Source organism: Lissotriton helveticus, chromosome 6, assembly GCF_964261635.1.
Source record: "Lissotriton helveticus chromosome 6, aLisHel1.1, whole genome shotgun sequence".
In the NCBI taxonomy this organism is placed as follows: Eukaryota; Metazoa; Chordata; class Amphibia; order Caudata; family Salamandridae; genus Lissotriton; species Lissotriton helveticus.
In genome coordinates, this window is record NC_136067.1 from 2,068,937,448 (window position 1) to 2,068,958,657 (window position 21,210).

A 21,210-nucleotide genomic window follows, 5' to 3' on the forward strand; every position below is an offset into this window, starting at 1 on the left:
AACAACTAACATTTTACCTACAGGGGATTTCAACCTCAACCTCATGGGCACACCACAAGAAGAGGTAATATTAGCTCAAAATACAACTTGGGACCTACCGTCGCAAGGGTAGCTACAAATAGCTAAACAAACAAAATTGGGAGCACAGATACTTGAAGAATTGGAACACTTCAATATCAGAGCCTTAAACGGTAGGTTTGTGGAATATAGGCCGCCAGCCCCAACTTATTACTCAACGAGAGCCAACAGCATATTAGATTACACCTTTATCTCATTACCTCTTTTTCATTATACAACCTCGTTCCGGATAGGAAAAAAAACTGACAGTGACCATTGCCCTCAGGAAATTGTTTTGGATATTGCGAGACCCATACTCGAGCGATCAAATGCCCCAAAAGAGTCTATTCATACTGTTAAGTTAAAAAAAATTAAGTACTCGGTAGCAATGGGCGAAATCTTAATAGGAAGGGCACAACATCACTTTACGGAGCGCACTGGATCAAATGAAATCATAAAATGGGAACAATTTACAACCACCATGTCGAATTATGCAACGAAGCCCAAAGCATATGCAAATCTCAGCAACATGGACAATCTATCTCGAGAGCACAGAGAAAAAATTAAGGAAACAAAAAACTCGATTTACCGTTTAATGAGAGAAATACAGCTGGATCCTAAAGAAAAATCAAAGCAAAACCACCTTCGGACACTGAAATCTTCACTAAAAAAGCTGAAATGGGAAGCAAACAAAACAATGGAGGAAAACTTGTGGGCAAGACTCCACTCAGACATTAAACAGAATGACGGGCAAGGTTTTGGAACACCGTTAACTCTCTAACATGTCCAGCAAACTTGGGGGTTTCTTCTAACATTACAGAGGAAACATGGGCACTCTATCTTGGTAAGCACTTTAATCAAGACTTACCCAACAACCGGGATTTATCCAACCCTAACATCACAAAAGACTATAAAGCTGACAATGCGCAACAAATACAATTGTACACAAACATTAAAGACAGTTATGAACCAAATAATTCCCCAAAACTGCAACATAACATCAAATGCCAAATCAAAAAAGGCAGAAGGGAAGGAGCTCCGGGACCAAATGGGATCCCGCCAATCCTCTTCAAACAAGATGTGGGCTATTGGGCAGCAGCTCTCAAACCCCTTTTTCTTGTAATCAGGAGCTCGAACATCTTGCCAGGCTCCTGGAAGGGCTCTATCATTACCCCAATATATGAAGCAGGGGATAGGGCTCTCCCTCAAAATTATCGACTAGTGGCCCTAATTGACAATGAGGCGAAGTACTTCGCAGGCCTACTGCTGGAGGAACTACAGGCATGGGTCACAAAGAAAGCTCTGATACCGGTTTACCAGACAGGCTTTGTTAAATCAGTGGGCACGACGACCAATATACTAACTATGGGCATACTAATAGACAAGGCAGAGACAAAAAAATGGCCCCTTCACCTCTGCTACATAGACTATAAAGCGGCTTATGACAACATCAAGCGGAATCTCCTATGGTCAAAATTAAACGGCTGGGGGATCTCAAAACCATTGTTGGACTTGTTAATAAATCTGCACACGGAGACTTGGATACAGATAAAGGTGGGGGACGGCTCACTGCTGTCAAGGCGCATACAGACCAACAATGGCCTCAAGCAGGGCTGCGTCTTGGCCCCCACACTGTTTAATCTGTACTTGGGCGACCTGGCTCCAACTTTGAACAACTGCAACTCACATGCTCCTAAACTAGGAGGGCTTAATCTACCATGCCTCTTATATGCGGACGATATTGTTCTAATAAGCCACACTAAAGTAGGGCTCCAAAACCTCTTGAACACCACGCAGAGCTATTCCAAGACAAACGACCTAATAGTAAACCTCGAGAAAACTCAAACTATGACCATCAGCAAAAGAAAAAGGAAAATCTTTTAGTGGTTTTGGAGCAATTCTCGTATCAAAGACACGTCGACATATAAATATCTAGGCGTGAACATTGATAACGGCGGTCGATTCAGTGTGCAAAGGTCTAGCATCAGAGGCAAAGGACTTGCATTGGCAATTGCCTTAAAAACACTGAATAACAAGCTTTCGGGCCCATCTCTAACACCTTTGGTACAAGTTATCCGTGCCAAACTGCTGCCTACAATAACGTACGGAAGCGAGGTGCTACGAGGCAGAGACGCAACAATACTTGAAAGCACAATTATAGTCGCATATAGAATCATCTTTAGCCTTCCTAAGCGAACCTCCCCACCACAGATCAGGCCGGAGTTTGGCATTCAACAACAGCTCCTGGCACGACAGGGGGCCTACATTTGTGTATGGGACAAAGTGAGGAAATCCGCAGAAGGAACATTGAACGAATATCTGTGGAGGGAGTTAGAGCAATCTCCGACCTCACCAGCAGCTAAATACTCAGCAAAAAGTCTTGTAAACACCGGGCTGGAACAGCTCTGGGCTTCCACCACAGACCACAAAACGTTCAATAAACTGGCAAAGAAGTCGATTAAACAACAGTCGTGGGTCCAAGATAAAGCAGACTTCTCAAAAAGAACGCACGCCTGGATGATTCTGAACTCATACTCTGCAAAAGCTCCCCAGTACTAATTTGGTCTGGGCTACGCCAAAAAAACCAAAATGTCCTTCTTAAGGTACAGGCTAGGTCTGCTGCCGTGCATTCAGCATCTCCCACACTGGCTAAAAATGAAAGCAGGCACACTATGCCGGTTATGTGGTGTCACGCAAGAAGATATGCTTCATCTGCTATGCTCCTGTGAGAAAATGCTAGAGGAGCGGAAACTTTTTTTGAAGCACCATTTCATCCGACATGGGACACGCACACGAAGGAGCGCAGTTCTTACCTGTTTTTCATCTCAGGACCCTCAGCTGAGCTGTAGCCTTGTAAAACTTTTAAAGGCAGTGGAACAAAAAATGCCCGGACTCGATCCTTGAACTGACTTAAAACAAAAAACAAAAAAAAATCTGATTTTAAACATCTGATTTTAACCTGTTTTAAAACAGAAACTGTGTCTATTGTCTAAATACTAGTGTGACAAATGAAAGGATAACATATCAAAATATATGTCACTTTATATTGTGTTTTATTTTAATTCATATTTTGTAATTGTACGGCATTGGTTTTAATTAACTGTGCAAATAAACTTACACTGGCAGGTGAAAATGCTTAAGGGTTCATACAATGTCTTATGCCCAAGAAGTCTGTATGAACAACTAATGCCATATCAAGAAGTATCCTGTGTTATGTAGAAGAATGTAATGGTTGACCAGTGTCTAAAGCACAAGCATTGACCATCATGCGAGAGGATGCTAAATGGTCAAAGAAATTGCACTGGTGTTGGAGTTTGCCTTTTGTAGTTCTTTCTGGATGAAGTTCATGTAAGGAATACATTGCCACTGTACATCCTGATGAAAAAGACCCTGCTATCCTTGTGTAGCAGATGGAATTTTACTTTGGCTGTGCTCCCCTCACACTAGATGTAGCATCCTATTAAGCTGCCACAATCTATGTGTAAGCCATGCTTAAAGGAATCCAGTATCTTGAAATGGGAGGTACTGAAGTGTGCATTATTCTTGAGACCTTTGGGGAATCACTGATGCCCAAAGAAAATTATGTGATACAAAATGAATGAGATTTTTGTCTTCCCAACATATCAGTAGGGAAGGGGAAAACCCAGAAGACAAGAACAGCTCTGTATTCATCCAGTATTCTTAAAGTCCCTATACTTTCCAGTTTTACAATGGCCAATCAAATGAGCAACAAGCTGCGCTTCTGAATTGATTGTTATGCACTTACCATCCACACTATCCAAGAGCAGGGGACAATGTGGAAGAGTACCTCATTATCTTAGAATGAAGCTGGTGTTTTTCTGTTCTAGAATTCAAAGCAGGTACATTTAGATACTGATTTGAGACTGGCCATGGAAAGACATTTAGCTGCTGCTGGGACTCTGTCTTGGAGAACGTCAAAGGACTCTTTATAGCCCTAACCACCTTGTAGAGGATCGTGGAATGCACTACAAAAGGCATAATCCTCCTTAAAGATCGAGCACAAGAACAAACTCCTGAAGTAACTCAATCTGCTTCCGAACTAATGTTTGAAGTCCTCCTCTGCTGTTGATAATCCTGCAGCTTCACATATGAAATACTCTTTGTCTTGGGAAGAGGATTAGAGGTGGTCACTGCCAGGGTGGAGGCCTCAAGGAATTGGCATCATCCCAAAACTCTAAAAGGACTACAAACTTTGCAAGGATTCTTTAAGGGAAATATTTTGTGCCAGGATTTGAAAAGATTATCAATTCTGTTTCTGAACTGATTCAAGGATACCATATGGCCAAATCTATGAAAGGAAAACAGACCTCTGATCCCCCGGCACTGCCTTATCACAAGGTCTGCAAGCAATTTGGTCGCTACTGGACTACTGACTAGGATTTTGGTGCCAATTGAGATCAAGCTCTATTTGCAAGATGTGATTTCCTATTGCAGAAGCAAATAGTGGAGTTTGGAATCAAAGCAGACATCTTCTTTACATGTTGACACCTCCAAGGGGTGGAAACTAGACTGGGTTAAGTTATCCCCAGGAACTCTGCCAGGTCCTACACAAAAACATACCAAAGTTATGCTACATATGACTGAGGTCATTTAAGATGCTCTGGATACCTTTCAGTGACCTACTGAAATCTGTCCAACACATACCAAGAACATATTTGTACAGCTCAGCTGCGAGATCCCAGCATGACACTAATGGGCATGCTGAATTTAACAGAATATTGTAAAGAATCAGAAGGATGTTGTGCTTGGCCCATAGTAGAAACTATTTTGGACGGCATTCTAGGACCTGCACCCGTTGCATTGCTCTAGATAGCTTACTCCAGGTGACTGTTGCGAGAAAGTTGATTATTAGTTGGTGTGGTTGTGAGATCTAATCGTGTAATGATGCCACTATTTTCTATTGGGTCCAGTTTAGGTTACTTTACCTAACTATAGCTCAGTTGTGGGTAGCTGTGGCATAGGGCAGTCAGACTGAATCAAATGAACAAGTGTAAAGCATTTAGACGTACCGAAACATAACTAGGTAAAACCAAAACACGAAAAAATAACTCCGCCTTATAAAAACAGTGCATATTTTTAAAATTATAAACCTACACAACAACAGAAATCTATTGAAGGGAACTGGAGATATGGTTTTTCAAATGTAGAATAAATCACAAAAAAACACAATAAATAACAGCATTTCACTTAGCAGCATTCTTTGAGCCCCAACCGAAGGTCAAAGGCAAGTTTCAAGCCAACTCCAATAGAGCAAAGGACCTGGAAGTTCCCGGTCACAGGTTTAACAGTGTACTTAGGAACTTTTTAGATTCTTTCTTTTGCTGATGGGCTTTGTGCCGGGATATTCACCAGTGCCGATCCAGAGCTGGATTCCGCTTTATGGTGAATTGGCTTGGCTCTTATCAGGCGATCGAGGCTACAGAAACTGGCAAATACTTTAGCAGGAGCACTCCAATTACTGAAGCTGGGCATGGCTTTGACATTGAAGGAAAAATGATTAGCAGTTTTGTCATAGCCTGTGGTTCTTTGGCAAGAAATTGTTATCTTTGTACTTCCAGGCTACCCAAATTGCAGTCTTTTGGGGTAAGAGTACACTGTAGTGCAAACCAACTGTACAGGGTGGAATAGGCGCCTCTTTAGGACTAGGACGCAATCTCCCAAAATGCAACAGCAGAGTGGCTGGCATTTCCAGTTGCTAGCGGTCAGCGGTTTGATAATATGCCCTTGTGAATTCCCATAGAAGCCCAGGTTATCACGAGCACCTGGGCTTCTATGGAAATTCACAAGGGCATATTATCAAGCCCATTATCGCCGCTTTAGCGGCAGTTTCCTTCCAATAAAAGCGGCGATAATGTATCGCCCTTTCTTGATAATATGGCCCCTCCTTCTCCTACCTTGCTTCAAAGACATGGAACACACTGCCCCATCCACCTCAGAAAATCACAGTCACTGACGCAATTCAGGAAGGACCTCAGACCTGGGACTTTGGATTAATTCAGCGCTTAGTCTGATCCGATGTGCCCCCCTCTCCCCACAGTGCCTTGAGAACAACACTGGTGAGTAGCCGCGCTTTACAAACCCTGATTGATTGATTGAAAGAATCATATCACTGAGAAAGAAGTGGAGGACTGTGCTATTTTATTTAATGGCATGAAGTGAATTTTGAGTATATTGGCATGTGCATTTGTCTTAAAAAAAGATAAGAAATGTGTGTATGATTGTAGGTATTTGGAAACCAATGTTTCTTTCTTCCCTAGTGTCCCTTATGGAAGGTGAGTTTGAGAATCTGGGTGTTCAATGTCAAGATGTTAGAGTAGGTTTTTACGTTGAATTGTACATTTTGCAGCTGCGGTCAGTGCAGGTAACAGCGATGGGGCGGTTGGGCTGCGTTGGGGGGATTTCGAGGGGCGATGCAGAGGGAAAAATAAAAATGTATTTAATTTTCCATTGGCGTCTACCTCAAAATCCCCCCACGTGGAACTCTCTGCTGTTATCTGCACGGACCGCGGCTAACATTTTGTGTTTAGTTGAGGTGAACCTTGTCGACTGAGGCTGACCTGTGATAGAAAGTTCTGCGTGCAGCTCTCCACTAATGCTGAAAATACCACCAGTCCCCACTTTCTTTTCAGTGGCACACAAGGTGCTCATCCATTGCACACGCAGCCACTGTTCCCGATACCAGGTGCTTCTGCGTTCGGGGGGCACTTTTTTGGTGCATTGAGATCTCGAGCCTGGAGGCCCATGCTGCACCTGCAGACTCATCTGCGCTGGGCTGACATCCTAGTAATGCGCTGTTCCCGAGGGAGTGCCCCTGACTACAGCGCTCCAGCACAGAAACTACCACCCGGCCTGGCCCAAGTTGCCCAAGCCAGACACCGCATCAAGTGACTTCTGGGCCGGGCTGGAGGCACCCCTGGAGCAGAGGGGCCCCTGATGCTTTGAACTCTGCGACACACTGGTCTGCCTGCACCCCGCGAGGTCATGGTAAGGTGCAGGCCCATCCGTTGTTGCATGCTCCGGGTCGGTGACAGCGCTACCTGTTCGTATGCCGCGGGGGCTGGGGAACCCCACTCCCTTACCAGCCCTTCTTCCTGATTCCGCCCGCAGATGTGACCGTGCAGTGGAGATACACTATGGAAAGCCCTGGGGGGTGATGCGGCCCTCACACACACGGCCCTGGAGACGCAAAAGTAGAAGACCCAAGCCAGCCTAAATTCAGATGGCGACTCCCCCGCGGTAATTAGGAAGATTGATAATACACAGACAAAGTGCTCAGTACACGCGTTACACTCGCACCACGTAGCATTACCGCTTTCGATGCTCATGACGGAACAGTTCTGTCATGACCGCTCCCGCGAATAGAATGTTCAGCACCGGGGGAGAATCGGCGCCACAGGCCCGGTGTTAAGATCTGTGAAACCTGTCTCCAGAACCCTCCCCAACAACAAAAAGTGAACACTGTCTCAAGCCATACCAGGCCCAGACCACGGACGGCACTTATACTCTTTAGGATTGTATACATTTTTCTTATTTTTCAAGCAATGAAATGGATATTATACAGATCATCTGCCTACAACCAACACGGCCTGCGGGGAAAAGCGAACAAACACAAAAGAAGGACGATTAGAGAAGAAGAGAAAGATCGTAAGCAAACAATATTCAACTTATACATCAATAACAAAACAGATCACCTACCCAAACAAACCCACCCATACTTCATGCATATCAATCTAATCCTACTTCCATCTCTGTTTCACTTAAGAGTCAGAGTTCAAGCCGGCTGTTAAGCGCAAAACACGTAGTTATAATCGGACATGTGAGTTCACGAAATGTGTCGGACAGGTATTTAAGGTAGGGTCCAGAAACCAGACACCAGAAACCATAGGACTGCGAGAAGACTATGCCGTGACCTACGCGTATATCACAGAATGGTGGCAAACCAAACAATCCTACAAATCACCACAGGCGCTTGGTAGCAACTCAGAAGCACCCCCAAATACATTACTATAGCCTTAAACAGGATTGCAGTGCAGCACATATGATTCTAGACTCGCATGTCCTCGTGCAGATAAACTCTTTTGAAAAGAACGGCTTCAGCGATCCTAAGATTTCTATTGGGATACTAAATAACTATCTGTCCATTGGACTACCTAGCAGTCCAGACTCAGACTTAATTCTTCAGTGTACTTGCACTGTTAGAAGCAGATGTTTTTAGAGACCCCCATCTCGTATGTTCTGGAATCTACACACTTCCGGCCCTGATGAAGGTGACAACATCCAGCTTTCACCGAAACGCGCGTAGGCCTCCTACACACGTCTTAGAACTCTTAACAAATACCTAGAGAAAAAAAGGAAAATTGATTTCTTTGGGAGCAGCCAATGACGGGTTCACGCTACCCCATGTATAAATAATACAAAGAAGATAGTGTTGTTCTTCTCAGATGTGGATTTGCGTTTACATTTCTCACCGAGTATGAGTCCTAGAATGCATGAGTAGAATGAATGAGAGAGAGACTGCAGGAATGATTGGTTTTTGATTTTCACACAGTTTTCTTAGTGGGGGTCAATTCAGCCAACTTTGTTAATTCTTGGATCTTATTGTTGTTTGTACATAAAAAGTCAAAAGTATTCTATTGGATATATATTTATAAAAAAACGTTTTCTTATGTATTTAGAAAAAAGTAAAAATAACCATGTCTTTTGTATAAATAAAGATAGCTCAAAAAGCTAGACTTGAGCCTATCTTTTTATGTCTCTGTGCTGTAAATGGTTAAATACATAGAGCTATGACCAAAGTTTAAATCATATAGGTCCGTCAAGAGGATTCTAGTTCTGGTTCTCTTTCCTCCCCCTCCTCTTGGGCCTTAAAGTAAATAGGGGGCACCTTAGCTATATAATAATTTAAGGCAGGGGCTCCAAGTCTTCTCAAATTTAGGGAGCGTGTGATCTATAAAAGCAGATCATTTCTCCATACTCAATCGATACCAGAGTCTATGCAACCAGTTTACATTTGTTGCTATAACATCAGTCCCCCAGCGTGAAAGTAATGCTTGCTTTGCCGCACATAACGCTAGGGTTATGGCCCTCCTCCCGAGCGAATGGAGGGGGTAAGTCAAAACGTTGGGGAGACCCAAGAGAACATAACTAGGGAAGCCGGGCAACTCCAACTGAAACATCTGGTCAATGGTTATCAGTGTCTCCTCCCATTATTAATGTAGTTTGGGGCAAAGCCATAAGAGGTGAATCAGTGTACCTGTGTTATTGCAACCCTGCCAACATTTATCACTAAAACCCTGTTTCCACTTCGATAGTCGGGCAGGTGTATAGTACCTGCTTTTTTGAGAATGGGCGAGACCACAGCGGTTTTGAAGGAGTTGGGGACCACACCAGAAGTAAGGGAGTTGTTAAGGAGGGAAAGGGGGGATCCGGGATGTTGAGGAAGATCTCCCGAGCGATTTGGGGGGGACAGCTGTCCCGCGGAGAGCCGGAACATACTTTCCAAAGGAGTGAGGAGAAAACGACTTTGGTGAACATTGGGAAGTTGGCGAAAAGAGCGGGGTTATGGGGTGCCGCGTTGAAAGCGGTAGAAGAGCCAGCTTTGGGGACTCTATTTTTGATTATAATTATATTTTCGATGAAATAACTGTTGAGGGAGTTACAGCGGGATTGTGAGGGCCGGGGCTTGATGGTTACATGATCAGGTTTCACAAGTTCGTCCACTATCCAGAAGATGGCTTTAGTTTTGCAGGTGGCGTTCAGGATTATGGCCGAAAAATGTTCAGTTTTTGCAAGGAGGATGGCTTTTTTATAATCCTGTAAGGCAATGAGAAAGGTGGATTTCTTAAGGGGACAGTAGTCAGATCTCCACTTGTGCTCCGTTTGGCGCAGCGTGAGTTTCCTGTCTCTGAGGTCTTTGATGAACCAAAGCTGGGCATCATGGGGCCTCTTCTTCTTAAGGGCTTGCAGAGGGGATAAGTTGTCCCTGGCCTGGGCCAGCCAGGAGTTAAGATTGTCAGCCTGAGTGTGAAGTGATGGTGGCCGGCTAGAGGGTGAGAATGTGGTGGGCAGAGTCAAAGTGAGGGATGCACAGAAGGACGGGATGTCTACGCGGCTCCAGTTTCTGACCATGATAGGGGCAGTAGCATGGGCTCTAGTGACGATGGGTTTAGTAATGGAAAAGGAAATCAGAAAGTGGTCCGACCAGGCGCAGCGGGCGATCCAGAGATTGGTGATATCTAGATTGGAGCTCCAGACCTGGTCCAAGGTGTGGCCTTTGATGTGGGTGGCCACTTTGATATGCTCCGTGAGATTCAGACTATTTAATGTTTCCGTGAAGAGCATCGAGCTGGCTCTCTCGTGCACGTCATGGGGCCAATAGTTGAAGTCTCCTAATATAAGAATTTTGGCATGGTTTATTGCTAGTTCTGCTGTCAGGTTGCTAAAGAACTGGAGAAAGTCAGACGAATGGGTAGGGGGCCTGTAGATAGCGGCACATGTTAAAGGAATGTTTTTAGAGTCGAGTTTGAACAGAAGAATGTCAGCAGACGGTGTTTTAGGGGTGGTGAGGGATGTGAAGATGTGATACCTTTAAATATCTGGGGGTCATTACCCAATAACTGTAACATTATATTTATCAACCTCTTACTGTAACTCTCTGTTTTAACATTTAACATTGTTGTATTTAGCCACTCATAGCTGTTCTCTTGTTGTTTTGTCCTAGTCTGTAACTCTGCTGTAGCTCCTCTGCTCTCCCCATCGCCATTCATTTTCATGTCGTTTTACGCCTAGAACCAAATTAATGGAAGCTGCAGTTTTTACCAATGGTAAGACTGTCTGCACCCGTCCTTACCTGGACAGTGTACAATGCCATGAACCATGGCCCTCCCCCCACCATAAGCTACTCCGCCACCGAGCTTTGAGCGCTGGACCTATGATCCCACAACAATAACTGCTGCTGCACATCTACTGTAAGACCTTTCACCTGCCACCACAGCTTCTTCGCCTGCAAAACCGGAGCTTCTGCACATATGGAAACCACTTCTACACTGACCACAAATACTACAGAACATCTCTATTGCCTCCTCCTCAGTGTACGATCTCTCTGCAAACACTCCCTTGAGATGTAGGACACCATCACCTCTCTCACCCTGACGTCATCTTCCTCACCAAGACTTGGCTCAACTCCGCATCAGCACCTAAACATTGCCCAGCAACACCAGATGGGTACAAGATACCACACCGAGACTGCGCCAACAAACAGATGGAATCCCCACGAGGAAACCATCCACTGCACCACCACGCAGAGGACACCACACCGATAATGGAACATCTCAACTTCTAACTCCACCTACAGAATTCCAGGTCTCCACCCCAGCTTCTGCGATGCCATCCCTGATCTCATTGCCCCTCTCACCATGGACTCCAAGCACTACATCGTCCTCGGAGATCTCCGTTTCCATCTTGAGCACCCTGATGACACCAAAACTCCCAACCTCCTCAAAAGCATGAACATCCTTGGCCTTACTCATCTAGTTACCAGCCCCACACACATTTCTGGACACACACTGGACCCCATTTTCACAGCCAGCAACAGAGACAAGGACAGTCACGTCACTGAACTCACCAGGACAGACCACGCCATCATCCACTTCACTATCATAGGTCATCCTGGCACCATCACCAAACTGGCCAGCACCTCTTACTGAAGTTGGAACAAAGTATCAGAGGGCCATTGGGCCAATGCCCTTAACTACTCACATCCAGACACCTCAACCAACCTAGAACAGGCTGTCAAGAACTTCTCCGCCTGGATCACCGACTGCACTGACCCATCAAGCCCACAAAACCTAGGAGAACCTCCAACCAAGGCAGCTGTTATACCACAAAACTAACAACCATTGAACGTACCAGCAAGCAACAGGAAAGAAGATAGCGAACCAACAAGGACACCACACACCGAACCTCCATTAAAACATTGCTCAACCAGTACCACCAACTCCTGAAAAGTACACAAAGAAGTGGCTTGCCATCTGCATCAAGACCATTATCAACAATAGTAAGGAATTATTCAACATCTACAGAAAGTTCTCCATCCCCTCAACCACTGAAAACACGATCACTACCTCCCAGAAATTCTGCGACACCCTGGCGGATTTCATCCCTGACAACATTTCTGACACACAAAAACTTCAAGCCCTAACCCACCACCGCAGACGTCCTCAGCCTTATTGTGCCCACATCTGCAAACCCTGATCACCTGCTAACCACCTGGGACAGCTTACCATACAAAACAATACTGCCATCATGAACTCTGTTCACTCAGGAGCAGCCATTGGTCCCTGTCTCCACCACATCTTCAACCTCAGAAGCAAGTCAACCAGAAACAAACTCACCACCATCCTCAATGCATCCATCGCTGCGTCCATCTTCCCCGATGGGTGGAAACATACTAAAGTCAAACCACTTTACAAAAACTGTCCACCAATCCCAGTCAACTAAAGAACATCTGTCCCATCTCTTTGCTCCCCTTCCCCACCAACATCCTCAAAAAAGCCATCAACTGACAACTCACGGAGCACCTGGAGAACAATAATCTTCTGGACATCTTGTATTCCGTGCCAACCACAGCACTAAAACCAGCTCCCTATTTAGAAGAAATGTCACTTCAAGATGCTGATCTACGCAAACAAAGCTCTGCACAACCAAGGACCACCATACATCATGCACCGTCTGATCTTCCACCAACCGTCCAGTCACCGGCACTCCGCTTTCCTTTACCTCGCTCACATACGTTGTAACTACTGTGAGGTTGTTTCTTCACCTAACTTGAAGCCAGATCCTGGAACAACCTCCCCTTTCATCTTGGGAACTCACCCTTACTGCTGGAATTCAGGAAAGGATTCAAGACCTGGCTTTTCAGCTGAGCCCCACCTTCGCAGCAGGATCCTCAGTGCCTGGATACCCTCACTGGTGATTAACAGTGCTATAAAAGTCCTGTTTGATTTGATTTAAGGTAGATGAGAACATTGTTGGCATATAGAGAAATCCTATCTTCCACTCCTGGTGTCAATTTAAACCCTCTAAACTGTTCATCCACCCTCAACCACTCCATCAGCAGTTCAATTCCAAGACCAGGGGTAACAGCGGTTAACACTACCGGGTTCCCCTTTCAAGCAGAAAAGGCTTTAAAATTGTACCTCCAATACAAACCCTCACCATAGTTGATGTATAGAGCAGTACTTTTGGCTAGTAGACAGCACACAGTCCTAGCCCATGGAGTTGAAGCCTTTGTAGAAATCAACCATGATTAGGGCATGGTGGCCAGGTAATATGTTTGCAAGGGTCTGCATATTGTGAACTCTCTGGATATTATGTGTGGTTGCTTGGTGGATCATAAAGCACGGCTAATCAGGATGTATTGGTAAACTCACCACTTTCAGGAGTCGAAGTACTAGGACTGTAGCCCAGATATTTATTGCTGTATTTTGAAGAGAGGTGGGACGAAAGAACCAAATCGGTTTGTGGCAGAACCAATTTTGGTATAACAATAATGTCAGCCGAACTGAGATTTGGTGGAAGAAAAACCCCTCTAGAGCCTCTTGAAAGATGGCAAACAGCTAGGGTCCAAGACATGAACAGGACGCCTTGAAAAAAGCTGTTGGGAATCTGTTAATGCCCAGGGTTTTACTGGGCTGAAGCTGATGCTATGCCTCAGCCAGATCTTCAACTGTGATTTCCGCTTCTAGGAAATGCTTCTCCTCAGAGTCTAATTTAGGAGTGGGGATGTCTGCCAAGAAGGAGTCCACGACTGCTGATTTGTGAGTATGTTGTTTAGCATAGAAGTGTTTGGGTGTGGAGCAAATCATTAAGGGCAAACCTGTCTTGAAAGTCAAGGTTTCAGGTTATAGGCTACAAATCCGAGCTCACAGATCCACGAGAACTTGCTGTGCTGTATGTTTTTGTCCCATACAGTAATTGATTATCCCCCCATGTATCATGGCCTTTACAGCCTCTCACTGCGTTCCGGCCGATCTGACCAAGCCTTTATTTGCCTCCACCTAGGTGTCTATGGCCATGAGGAGGACAGCTGAGGTCCAAGACTTGACCAGGAGGCCATGAAAAAATCTGCTGGGAATCTGTTCATGCCCAGGGATTTACCGGGCTGAAGCTGATGCTGTGCCTCAGCCAGATCTTTGACTGCGATTTCCACTTCTAGGAGACGCTTCTCCTCAGAGTCTAATTTAGTAGTGGGGAGGTATGCCATGAAGGAGTGCAGTATTTACAACAAGGGGTGGTGATGGACAGAGTCTCTGAATTAAGCAGAATACTCTCACCCAGTCAAGAGATCTGGGCTAGATCCAACACCGTTTTTAGCTCATTACACCATCCCAGTTTCAGAACCTGGCTGTATGCAAATTAGTCTGTCCCTGGCCCAGTGCATCATGGGAACAGGGCAGACCAGACTACAAAAGCCAATTCTTACACTGGGAAGGAAACAAGCTTCCGGGGACCGGTTTCTGGCATTTAAGCCGTCTTCGGCCCGGCTTGCTTGAATCCTGATGGTGCAATGAGCAAGGGACTCACATCTGAGTATACCCTTCCACGCTTAGGGTGGACAAAAATAATGAAGGAGTGCAGGGCTGCTGGTTTGTGAGTACGTTGTTTAGCATATAGCTGACTATAGTAGGTTGCTAAACTACAGGTTATGGCATAAGCCTCCACATATGGCCTCAATGTTACTGTCTAGGATGTGAGTAATGAGCTCTAATGCATGATGGGGGAGCTGAGCCTATTCAGTGATTTGTTTGCTTTGTGCCCCTCATTGGTATATGCGACTCTGGGTGGCTAGCCAAGCGGTATGTGCATTGTTCAACAGTCTGTTAGAGGAGTGTTGGGGTGTTGAGCAAATCATTAAGGGCAAACCTGTCTTGAAAGGCAAGAAGTCATAAGTACCAGGCTACAAATCCGAGCTCCCAGATTGATGGGAATTTGTTGGGCTGTATGTTTTTGTCCTATACAGTAATTGATTATCCCCCACTAATCATGGCCTTTACAGCTTCTCACTGGATTCCTGCAGATCTGACCACGGTGTCTATGGCCATGAGGAGGACGCTCTGGAATTCTGGAGCTGCCATTTTCCAAGCTCCGAGCCTCCAACCTTTTCTTCCTGGTCCGTCTATAGTATAATTTTGACAAGGGAGTGGCCTGATAGACTTCGAGCTAAGATCCATACCTCGTTCACTCGCAGATTACCTTATTTGGGTATCAAAAAGTAATCCAGATGTGGGGATGAACTGTGCACCTCTGAGAAGAAGGTGTAACATCTCTTAGTGGGTTGATGGAACCGCTATGCATACACCAAACCCATTGAGCTTGTCCCTCTGCCACAGAGTCGGGACCGCAGACCAGTCCAGTGTGATATCCTCTACTCCATTGAGATTACCCCCCTATCACCCACGGTCTTGTCAGGAGCCGTAGCAGAACATCCCCCAGGAGTCTAAGGAAGTCTGTAGACAGCATGGGGGGGCGGATATAAGTTGATCGTAAAGAGTACCCTCCACCATGGCAACTAGTTCTAGTTTATACCAGATCTGGGACACTTTGAAGGCCAACTGGCCAGAAGGAGGAAGGCATGAAAAAGGGAAGAGGAGCCCATGCAGGGAAAGAAGGGGCATTTATTCCCTAACAGGTGGGTCTCGTGGAGAAAGAGCATATCTGGTCCCAGCTGGCAGGATGTTTTCAGGACTGCCCCCTCTTCACTTTGTTGAGACCATTAACATTCCAATTGAGCAGGAGCAGTTGGCCCTGGGATGAGAGGTGCAGTGTCCAGTCAACTAAGGAAGGGGCTAACGATGTAGGCTGAGTGACATGGGACAAGATAGGTTGGGCCGCATGATTGATGTAGTTGTCCCTAGTCAATGTGAGTTGAAACTGACTGCATTCAATATGTATAATCCCCCATATTTTAAAAAAGAGAAGTAGCAGTTGTGGTGCAAACTAGGGACTATTGCCAACAGGACAATTTTAAAGAGAAATCCACCCCTTGAGCTAGAATGTCCTCAAGTCTTCCCATAACACAACCCATAATCAGAAGCTAGCAAAGGAGCAAAGTTGACCCAATGTTTGTGGTGAAACCATTCCCCACTGGCAGTTAGTTCCTGAGTGATCTAATTATTTTAGTTAAATGGTAGTTTAAGTTGTTGTCTGTTATGGTATTGGGGAATGGGATGCGCTGTTCTTTTTTTATTACCAGATATGTGTGTTGTATATTACATCTGTCACCTGGCCTCCATGAGCAGTGAGGTCATGCTTAAGCTTCACCATTCATGCCGCACAGCAAAGGGATAATTTTAGCAACAATGACCAGGGGTGGGTGATAGATAGCTCCTGGTCCCACCCCACATGGTTACTATTATATAAATGTTTCACTGCAGTTCATGTATATAGAATTTGTGACTGTTACCTCATTCATTAGTTCAATTTGCACAACATTACTGTTTTACATGCATACAACAATTTGCTTAGTATTTTAACATTGGATATGCACCTCTTTTCTTTTGTAACCTTATATTCATTGCACTTTACACATTAACTTGATGATGTATCTCAGTCTTGCATTGCTAGGAAGACAATAAATTATGAATAGTTGTGAAATATTGTAATGCATACTTTAAAAATGTTTTTTTGTCATTTGTTACAGTAAAGAAAGGAGTCTGCCCAGTTTCTGTACCACAGTGTACAAATGATTACAACTGCCCAGGATGCCAGAAATGCTGCATTGACTGTGGATATAAATGCCTGGACCCAGTGGACAGTAAGTTATTTTTACTATTAGGCTTAACGTCAGTTCTTGCTTAAAACTGTGAGGAATGGGAATGGAGATGTGCACAGTGGTATCAAAGACACAAATGTCAGACTTGGCAGCAGGGCGAAGACCAGAATAGACAAGTTACTTCACCATACATGGGAGTCAATGAGGAGTCTCTGGTACCACATCCTTCATGCATATCGAGATTCATGCAAGCTCTTCAGTATTTCCCCATCATATGGTTTTGTTATTGTCTTATCCTCTGTACTCTATGAATAGGGACATAGGGGCATACATTTTATGAATAATAAAGGTCAAAGATAAATGATCAGTCTATTAGGTTATTGATAAGTATGCATGAACCAGTCACAACTTGCCCCTAGTGTTTTACATCAGAATGGTACAGAGAAAAACCAGTGAACAAGAGTAACGATTTGTAAAGTGAAGATTTAAGCTAATTTATGCCATTAAGTTATGACCTTAAATGGTTGGGGCAACAGAATAGAGCTGTGAAGACAATTTTCATTCTGGCCATGTTTCTCGTCACATATATGCATTATTTTCCAATGCATATACGGTGTTCAGCATTGTGGGAAAAGTGTCTCTCTATTTTAAAAAAGTCTTCAGAAAAACATCAAGATAACATAACCTTTGTTCACCAGCATCAACTATGTATGTGTTTTTATAGTGCAAAATGTTCCAGGGAAGGGGGGCCACAGAGCCACCCTTCCAAGAAAAAGACCCCTAAAAAAAGCTGGCAACTTACAGAGGCCCCACTCCCTTTCTCCACCAATAGGTCTTCTGGCACACTGCTGGGTGGGGGTGAAGTCCCCTTGGTTGCCGAGGGTCCTTAGGGGCCAACAAGACCTCCTGTTATTTCCAAACAGCCCCACACTGTGGGTTTTGTTGAGAGGTGGTCCGAGCCACGCCCCCTTTCTCCGCCACTCTGCAAACGTGCCTCTTGGCGCACTACTGGTGGGTGATGAGGTCCCCTTGCCTGCTGAGGGCATCAGGGCTAAAGGGTATTGTATCCCCAAGCAGCAGAGAGCCAGGAGGCGTGTTTGCAGAGTTTTGGAGAAAGGGGATGTGGCCACTGATGACCTCTCAGCAACTGTGGCATAACACAGGCCCTCACAGCCCCCGGATTGTGGGGGCCCCGAGCTGCAGGGGGCCCCATCAGCACAGTACTCAGGCCTGAGAGCTCCTGATTAAATCCAGAGCGGGGGCCCCTCAACTTTCGTTATGCCACTGCATAGCAATCCAGCTGTATGGGTCTTACTTAAGGTTAAAAGTGGGCTAGTTGGCCCCAAGGACTCTCAAGAGTCAAGGAGACCTCAACCACCAACTAGTAGAGCGCCAGAAGGCACGTTTGCAGTGTGGTGGAGAAACAGTGTGTGGCCACTGAAAACCTCTCAGCAAACCCACTGTGTGGAACTTTGTGGAGGTAACATGAGTGGTTGTTGGCCCACAAGGACCCTCAACAGCCAAATGGACTTCATCACCCTACTAGTAGTGCAGCAGAAGTCCCCTTTGCAGAGTGGTGAAGAAAAGGGGCATGGCCTCCTACCAGGTCTGAACTATCCTGCTGAGTGAAACTTACTGGAGGTAGCTTGGTTGGTCCCCAAAAACATCCTTGGGGACCAACTACCCCTTCTGTTATCTCCAGTAAGTCCCAAACAGCAGGATTGCTAAGAGGTCTTTGGAGACCACGCCCCCTTTCCTCACCACTCTGTAAATGAGGCTTGTGGTATACTAATGGTTCGGACATGAAGTCCATTTTACTCCTGAGGGACCTTGGGGACTAAAAATCCCTTTTGGTACCTCCTGTAAGTCCATAAAGTAGGATTCAAGAGAGCTAGTCAGAGGCCCAGCCCCTTTGTCCACCACTGTGCAAACGCAGCTGCTAGTTAAAAAACCTTAGAAAGTCACTTAAAAAACCAAAGGTAACAGAGACGTTAAAGTTAGACTGACATTTCACTCAGAGAAAACCAGAGAAATTCAGCAGTTATAGTTAGCTGAGCTAACTGTAACTCGCACCCCTGCAATGCACTGCTTATGACCTCACATATTAAATTATGCATGAAATGGTCAGTAACATCACTGATGACATCTCAAATGACATCACTGATGACATCATCCACATAATCTCTGACGCACACACTCACACCCCAGTATAACCTTTTATACACCCACTCCAACTTCCACACTACCATTTTCAAAACCATAAAAACACCCATACCAGTACTTACATTCCCACTTACTGATTCATAGCTCTAAACATACTTTCACTCACTCACCCATTCATCACTCATAGCCAACTCACTCACTAATGCAGCCACTGACATATCCACTCGTATACCCATACAGCCACTCACACCCATAGAGCTACTCACACACCTGCTCACTCACCCATAGATTATAGGTTATATACACACCCATTCACTGATTCATACAGATACTAATGCATACTCACTCACCTATACAGTCAATGACACAAACACAAGCACACACTCACCCATACAGCCACTCACACAATCACTCATTCAAACATACTCACTCACATAGTCCAACATTTACCTACACTACCTTTCACATATGCAGTTACTCACCCATCTACCATCGACACATCCATTCACTCACTGACACAACCATACACAGTCAGTTGCCCTTACAGCACCTCACAGACATACTCACTAACCCATACAGCCGTAGACTCACAGCACTCCCTCATCCATGCAGGAAGTCACACACACCCACACAACAGACATTCATATACCCATACAAGTACTCAGGCAACCAACCAATCACCCATACAGCCACTCATATACCCACTTACCAACCGATACAGCCACTTAGTCACCAACTGACAGACTGATACAGACATTTACACAACCTTGTCTCTCTCCCATACATTCACTGAGACACCAAATCACTCACATATACAGTCAGTCACGGAGCGACTGAATCATCTAATCAGGTACTCATACACCCAATAATTCACCAATATACCTTGGTATATAATTTAACACTCAAACTTTTTAAAAACACTCACAGTCACCGATGATGTCATGAGTGATATCACTGACCATGTCATGAGTGAAATAATATGTGAGGTCATAAGCAGTGCATTGCAGGGGCGCAAGATATAGGTAGCTCAGCTAACTATAGCTGCTGAATATCTCTTGTTTTGTACGAGTGAAATGTTAGACTAACTATAACGTCTCAGTAACCTTTGCTTTTTTCAGTGAATATATATATATATCGCAGCTCCAAATCCCTCCAGCAACTGCCGAACTCTTAGGGCGGGTACCACGCAATTTTTGAGGGTAGGATTCACGTATTATATTCACGCTCCAACAGATAGGGCACTTAAGGGGTCACTTTCATCATACATTTATCTCAGCATATGCGTTCAGTAATAAGCCTTCCTCAGTGCTCCAAATCTATGTATATCCTGCAAAACATCGAGTTCATTTAAGTATAATACACACCCTTCTCATTGGTGAGTTTAAAATGATGGCCAGCAAGAAAGGACTGCAGACGTTTTCTATCCATATCAGCTGCCATGTTGGAAAGGCCATGTCCCAATACCTAGTTCACAATAAATCATGGACTCCAATGTCCTGATAGCACAATCTGCCGAAATGGGTGAGTATTTCATCATTGTCCTTAATTCAATGGCTTGCCACACCCCATGCAACTCAATTCTTGTGATTGTAGCCCTGACTGTGTTTTTCTTTAAAGTGTACATATGCATTATATATATACCAAGGTGTATTGAAGAATGAGTGCGTGTATAAGTATCTGAATGGATGATTGAGTAGGTGCCTGACTGACTGTTTAAGTGAATGATTACATGTGTCTTACTGAATGCATGGGTTAGTGACTAAACTGTGTGAATGTCTGTCCCAGTCTGTCTGTTGTATTAGCTGCTGCATGGGTAGGTCAGTAGCTACATCAGTGTCTACATGGGTTATCGATTGGTTGCCTGAGTATTTGTATGGGTGCCTGGGTGTGTGTGTGGGTGGGTGGGAGGTGTGTGAGTCTGTGCATAGATATTTGAGTGGTTGCTTCACTGTGTGTATGGGTTCAAAGGTGCATGTGGAAACACCTGTATGGGTGGGTGAGTGTGTGTATGGGTATGTTGGTGAGTGAATGGATGTCTCAGTGGTACAAGTCCAAGTTATTACATATGTAAAAGGCAGTGTATGTGAGAGTTGGAGTATATAAATGACTATATGAGAGAGTCAGTGATTGTGAGAGTGGCTGTATGGATAAGTGTGTACTTGTATCAGTGATTGTATAAGAGAGTAATGTTTCTTTCT

General features: G+C 44.8%; 1 protein-coding gene across 1 annotated transcript in view; it reads left to right on the top strand.

Moving 5' to 3' along the window:
- LOC144762998 (antileukoproteinase-like) overlaps positions 1 to 21,210 on the top strand; it is a gene marked incomplete at its 5' end in the record, with an annotated part of 160,331 nt that overhangs the window by 37,059 nt on the left and 102,062 nt on the right. Inside the window, one exon of the mRNA XM_078648314.1 lies at positions 16,778 to 16,891. Within this exon, the coding sequence (XP_078504440.1) occupies positions 16,778 to 16,891 (114 nt within the window). The remainder of the gene's footprint in view (positions 1 to 16,777; positions 16,892 to 21,210) is intronic.